Source organism: Chiloscyllium plagiosum, chromosome 20 (assembly GCF_004010195.1).
Source record: "Chiloscyllium plagiosum isolate BGI_BamShark_2017 chromosome 20, ASM401019v2, whole genome shotgun sequence".
In the NCBI taxonomy this organism is placed as follows: domain Eukaryota; kingdom Metazoa; phylum Chordata; class Chondrichthyes; order Orectolobiformes; family Hemiscylliidae; genus Chiloscyllium; species Chiloscyllium plagiosum.
In genome coordinates, this window is record NC_057729.1 from 55,136,260 (window position 1) to 55,143,327 (window position 7,068).

General features: G+C 42.1%; 1 protein-coding gene across 2 annotated transcripts in view; it reads left to right on the forward strand.

Moving 5' to 3' along the window:
* chmp4ba (charged multivesicular body protein 4Ba) overlaps window positions 1–7,068 on the forward strand; it is a 60,101-nt gene that overhangs the window by 42,117 nt on the left and 10,916 nt on the right. For both annotated transcript variants that reach the window (XM_043710869.1, XM_043710871.1), the window contains exon 3: window positions 2,819–2,933. In XM_043710869.1, the coding sequence (XP_043566804.1) occupies window positions 2,819–2,933 (115 nt within the window). The remainder of the gene's footprint in view (window positions 1–2,818; window positions 2,934–7,068) is intronic.

A 7,068-nucleotide genomic window follows, 5' to 3' on the forward strand; every position in this document is an offset into this window, starting at 1 on the left:
CGGCTCCATTTTGGAATGGCAGGCAGTGACCAGTGGGGTACCGCAGGGATCCGTGCTGGGACCGCAGCTTTTTACAATATATGATAATGATATAGAAGATGGTATTAGTAATAACTTGAGCAAATTTGCTGATGTTACTAAGCTGGGTGTCAGGGTGAATTGTGATGAGGATGTTAGGAGATTACAGGGTGACCTGGACAAGTTAGGTGAGTGCTCAGATGCATGGCAGATGCACTTTCACGTGGATAAATGGATCCTTATCCACTTTGGTGGCAAGAACAGGAAGGCAGATTACCACCTAAGTGGAATCAATTTAGGTAAAGGGGCAGTACAAAGGGATCTTTGTAGTCAATGAAGGTAAGCATGCAGGTACTGCAGGTAGTGCAGAAGGCTAATAGCATGCTGGCCTTCATAACAAGAGGGATTGAGTATAGAAGCAAAGAGGTTCTTCTGCAGCTGTACAGGGCCCTGGTGAGACCACACCTGGAGTACTGTGTGCAGTTCTGGTCTCCAAATTTGAGGAAAGACATTCTGGCTATTGAGGGAGTGCAGCATAGGTTCACGAGGTCAATTCCTGGAATGGTGGGATTGCCTTACACTGAAAGACTGGAGCGACTGGGCTTGTACATCCTTGAGTTTAGAAGACCAAGAAGGGATCTGATTGAGACATATAAGATTATGAAAGGATTGGACACTCTGGAGGCAGGAAACCTATTTCTGCTGATGGGTGAGTCCCGAACCAGAGGACACAGCTAAAAAATACGGGGTAGACCATTTAGGACAGAGATGAGGAGAAACTTCTTCACCCAGAGAGTGGTGGCTGTGTGGAATGCTCTGCCCCAGAGGGCAGTGGAGGCCCAGTCTCTGGATTCATTTAAGAAAGAGCTCTCAAGGATTGTGGAATCTAGGGTTATGGAGATAAGGCAGGAACAGGATACTGATTAAGGATGATCAGCCGTGATTATATTGAATGGCGGTGCAGGCTCGAAGGGCAGAATGGCCTACTCCTGCACCTATTGTCTATCCCATCACACTCCTGACTTGTAATGATAGGCTTTGGGGACGATTTACTCACTGAAGGATTCCAAGACTCTGCTGTGTTCTTGTAGCCACATGAATGACAATTTTAAATAAACACTTGAGCCTTTTTCTCCAGTTAAATATCCCCGTTTCACCTATGTGGGAGCCCAATACAGTAATGCACAGCCAGCAATGCTCAGTGAGTGATCCATCTTGACCTGCTCTGGGGTCTCTGGTATTATAGATGTCAGTCTTCACCCAATTCCGTGCACTCCATGAGATTTCAAGAAGCCGCTGAATGTACTGGGTACTGACAATATTCTGGTGATAGTACTGTAGATTCATGCCGCAGAACTTTCTGCGTGCCTAGCCAAGCTATTCCAGTACAGCTACAACACTGGCATCCACCAGAGAGTGGAAAATTACATAGGTGTGTCATGTACAGATCCAATCCAACCTAGGCAGTTGCCACCTCATCAGTCTTTTAATCATCAGTAAAGTGGTGGAAGGTGACATCAAGCAGCACCTGCTCACTGATGCCGAGTTTGGGATCTGCCAGGGCCACCCTGTGGAGTCGACGATCCTGTTCCTGGATAATGACCTGACACATGGTCATCACTGCATCTTCGCTATTGCCTGTGCAGAGCTCCACTGAGATTAGAGCGAGTTAAACCTGTGATCACCTAACTGAATGTACAACCCAGTGTGCAACTAAACTAGTTTATATTGCAAACTAGCAGCAGAGGGCAGCACTAGGCTTTGATGCTTTTGCTCAGTCGGGGAGCAATTTATCCAAAATTGCCATTCCTTTCACATTTGAGTGAGTCCCAATAGACACTAGATAGAAGCACATAAGGGAAGAAAGAAGAGGCAGATATGTTGTTTGTAAGATGTGCTTGGCCTATTCAAATTGATTTGCCTGTGGTTTGAGCATCCATAATATTCTACGTTTCATGTTTTTAAATGAGGCTATACCTAACTTTGTCACCTACCCCCAAAGGCAATGAGGTAAAATGAGGAAGTCAAAGGAGACCCAGCGTAGCTCAGCTAGCTGAATGGCTGGTTTCTCTGCTGTAAATACTCCAAACTAACGTAAGACAGTGGTGTGTGCTTTTTAGTCATCAGATTTGGAAGCCTGAGCTGATTTTACCTACTTTTTCTCATTCTATAGTTTGCCCCCTTTCCACAACCTAGAATTGCTGAGAGACAATTACAGCAGTTCAAATGCCACCATGGGCTACCTCAGCAGAAATCAAGGTGTGAGCTGGGAGTCTCTAGTCTGTGTCACACTAACAACATCTCCCCAAGGCTGAAAGTTCCAATGTTTACAAAATATCCTTTTAAATAACTTATTTTCTCTTCTGCTTTTCTCCCATTGGTGGTCAAGAGGTATCCCGATTTAACCTGTTTATCAATTGTAAAGCTGGTCACTTGTAAATACTATGGTCATAAACTGAGGTTGCTCGGTTCAACATAGACTCATGCAGTAAAGAATATCATTCAGTTTGTCAGTTTCCTGCCAGTTTTCTGAGAAAATTACTGAATCGTCCCAGTTGTCATTGTTATGCACACATTTCCTCTTCAAGTATTTATCCATTTCCTTTTTGTCATTTACTATGAATATGCTGTCAGGTGGTGCACTCCACATCATCATAACCCATTGTAAAAACATATCTAGTGAACTGGCAAAACCCCCTCTGTTTTCCCAACGTACTGTGAACTAGATAGTAACAGCATTTGATCTTTTGTTTTGCTGCATCAAGTTGATTTGAATGATGTATCATTTGTTTTTTAAAAGGGACATTGACAAAGTAGATGAGCTAATGCAGGACATCACAGAGCAACAGGAATTGGCACAGGAAATCTCTGAAGCTATTTCCAAACCAGTCGGTTTTGGTGAAGACTTTGATGAGGTGAGTGCATCAAACACTGAAACTTACGAAAGCCAATATAGGAACATAGCACATGAATAGGCCATTCAGCCCCTTGAGCAAGTCCCACCATTTAGTGAGCTCATGGCTGAACTGTGGCCTGAAGTCCATATACCTGCCTTTGGCCCATATCCCTTAATAATTTTGCTTAACAAAACTTTATCTGTCTCAGATTTAAAATTAACAACTGATCCAACATCCACTGCCAGTGGTGAAAGAGTTCCAAACCCCTCCCACCCTTTGTGTGTCGAAGTGCTTCCTAACATCTCTCCTGAACGGTCAGATTCTCCCTAATTCTAGAATCCCCAACCAGTGCGAATAGTTTATCTTCATCAACTCTGTCTTTCCCTGTTAATATCTTGAAGACTTCCACCAGATCATCCCTTAACCTTCTAAATATTACAGAAATAAAGGCCTAATTTGTACAATCTCTCCTCAAACTTAACCCCTGAGGTGCAGTAGTATTCTTGTAAATCTACCTCCAGCCCACTATATCCTTCCTAAGGCTGAGGTGCCCAGATCTATTTGCAGTACTTCAAGTGAGGTCTAACAGAGCTTTTGTATAACTACACCATAATGTCTGTATCATTGTACTCCAGTCCCCTAGGTATAAAAACAAACATGCCACTAACTTTCTTGATTATTTTCTGCACATTTTTGTAAAATTTTAACGATCTATGTATCTGAATCCTACATCTCTTTGGACATTCACTGTATTCAACTTCATACCAAATGAAAAGTACTCCAGATCTATCCTCTTGATCCAAAAAGAATAACCTGATACTTGCTTACATTGAACATCATCTGCCACAGTTTTGCCCATTCATTTAGTCTGTCAATATCCTTTTGTAATTCTGTGCTATCATCTCCACTGTCTATAATGCTGCCTAATTTTCTCATCAGCAAATTTGGACATATAACTTTCTATGCCATTATCCAAGTTATTTATAAATAATGTGAATAATTGAGGCCCTAACATAGATCATTGTGAGACACGGCTGGTCATACTTGAGTACCTACCCATTCTATCTACTTTCACCTGCCACTCAACCAAATTCTCAGCCACGTCAGTAAGTTGCCTTCAATTCCATGAGCTTCTACCTTAGTTTGAGGCCCTGCTATGGGACTTAGCGAATGCCTTCCGGAAGTCCGTAGACATTTCCCTTTCCACTGAGGTTTGTCAGGCTTGATCTACCAGTCATGAATCTATGGTGGTGCTCTCCTTGATTAATTAAACATTTTTGAGGTATTTAATTACCTCATCTTTGATATAGACTCCAACAATTTCTTCACCACAGATGTGAGAATAATTGGCCTATATTCATTCAGTTTTCTCTTTCACCCTCCTTAAAAAGCAGAGGAACACGTTCAAATTACCAACCCAGAGGAACAACAGCTATATTAAGGAGCCTCTGAAAGATTATAGTCAGGGCATCTACACTGTTTTTCCCTACTTGCTTTAATGCCCTTGGATAGAAACTGTCAGGTCCCAGGGATTTGTCACTCTCTATAATTCTATTAATCTGCTCATTAATGTTTTATGTTAATTTTATTCTGTCCCTGTTCCCAATCCTTTATTAATTTCCTTCTGGACTTCTGGAAAGCTATCCTCCTTTTTTACGTAAATACTGAGGCAAAGTAATTATTGAATGTGTCTGCCATTTCCCACAGACATTAACAATATTCCCACTTTCAGCCTTTAGTGAGTCAACATTGCTGCTGTTCACATGCTTTCCCTTGATATAACTATAACATTTCTTATTGATTTTGATGTCCCTGGCAAGTTTCCTTTCATAATCCTTTTTAGTAACTGTTATAAGCTGATTTGTGGCCCTTTGTTGGTCTTTTTATCTTTTCCATTCAGCAGGTCTGTGCTATTTTACGCATTTTCTAAGCTCTTTGTTCTAGTTTTATGCTGACTCTTATCTCTCCAGTTGTCCATGGCTATTTTATCTGTGACATGGAGCTTTTCCTTCTCAGGTATAAACGATAAATGTCTCTTTAAACATCCTCCAGTGTTCTTCAGTTGTTACAGCCCTGAGCAGATTTTCCCAGTTTACTGAGGGCAGTCTCTCTCACGTCTTGTTAAATCTGGCCTTGTCTAAATCTAAAACACCAGTCACTAATTCATGCTTTTTGCTTTTAAATGCCACATTGATCATTATTTCATAACTGTTCATGCACTCTTAGATTATTCATTAAATCCAGCTCATTACTGATTTCAACATTGATAAATTAAACTGCAATTATTTCCATGCAAGTGGCCTAACAGGGAAGGCAGATGAACTCGGCATGGTTAGGAACATGGGACTGGGATAATATAGCGATTACAGAAACGTGGCTCAGGGATGAACAGGACTGGCAGCTTAATGTTCCAGGATACAAATGCTACAGGAAGAATAGAAGGGAGGCAAGAGAGATGGGGGAGTGGCGTTTTTAATAAGGGATAGCGTTACAACTGTACTGAGGGAGGATATTCCTGGAAATACATCCAGGGAAGTTATTTGGGTGGAACTGAGAAATAAGGAAGGGATGATCACCAGAGAAGGTGCAAAACTTGACCTACTTTTGGGAAGTAAGGTGACTGAGGTGTCAGTGGGGGAGGACTTTGGAGCCAGCGACCGTAATTCTGTTAGATTTATAATAATGATGGAAAAGGATAGACCAGATCTAAAAGTTGAAGCTCTAAATGGGAGAAAGGCCAATTTTGACGGTATTAGGCAAGAACTTTCAAAAGCTGATTGGGGGCAGCTGTTCGCAGGTAAAGCGACGTCTGGAAAATGGGAATCCTTCAGAAAGGCTTGTAGGTATACGGAATGCTGGATGACTAAAGAAATTGAGGGTGTGGTTAAGAAAAAGAAGGAAGCATATGTTAGGCATAGACAGGATAGATCGAGTGAATCCTTAGAAGATAAAGGCAGTAAGGGTATATTTAAGAGAAATCAGGAGGGCAAAAAGGGGACATGAGATAGCTTTGGCAAATACAATTAAGAAGATCCAGAGGGCTTTTACAAATATATTAAGGACAAAAGGCTAACGAGGGAGGGAATAGGGCCCCTCAAAGATCAGCAAGGCGGCCTTTGTGTGGAGCTGCAGAACATGGGGGAGATACAAAGCGAGTATTTTGCATCAGTATTTACTGTGGAAAAGGACATAGAAGATATAGAATGTAGGGAAACAGGTGGTGACGTCTTGAAAAATGTCCATATTACAGAGGAGGAAGTGCTGGATGTCTTGAAATGCATAAAAGTGGATCAGGTGTACCCTTGAACTGTGTGGGAAGCTAGAGAAGTGATTGCTAAGCCTCTTACTGAGATATTTGTCACAGGTGAGGTGCCGGAAGACTGGAGGTTGGCAAACGTAGTGCCACTATTTAAGAAAGGTGGTAAGGACAAGCCAGGGAACTATAGACCAGTGAGCCCGACGTCGGTGGTGGGCGAATTGTTGGGTGGAATCCTGAGGGACAGGATGTACATATATTTGGAAAGGCAAGGACTGATTAGGGATAGTCAACATGGCTTTGTGCGTGGGAAATCCTGTTTCACAAACTTGATGTGAGTTTTTTGAAGAAGTAACAAAGAGGATTGATGAGGGCAGAATGGTGGACGTGATCTATATGGACTTCATAAAGACGTTCGACATGGGAGACTGTTTAGCAAGGTTAGATCTCATGGAATATAGGGAGAACTCACCATTCAGATACAGAACTGGCTCAAAGGTAGAAGACAGAGGGTGATGGTGGAGGGTTGTTTTTCAGACTGGAGGCCTGTGACCAGTGGAATGCCACAAGGATCGGTGCTGGGTCCACTACTTTTTATCATTTATATAAATGATTTGGATGCGAGCATAAGAGGTACAGTTAGTAAGTTTGCAGATGTCACCAAAATTGGGGGTGTAGTGGACAGTGAAGAAAGTTACCTTAGACTGCAACGTGATCTTGACCAGATTGGCCAGTGGGCTGACAAGTGGCAGATGAAGTTTAATTCAGATAAATGCGAGGTGCTGCATTTTGGGAAAGCAAATCTTAGCAGGACTTATACACTTAATGATAAGGTCCTAGGGAGTGTTGCTGAACAAAAGACCTTGGAGTGCAGGTTCATAGCTCCTTGAAAGTGGA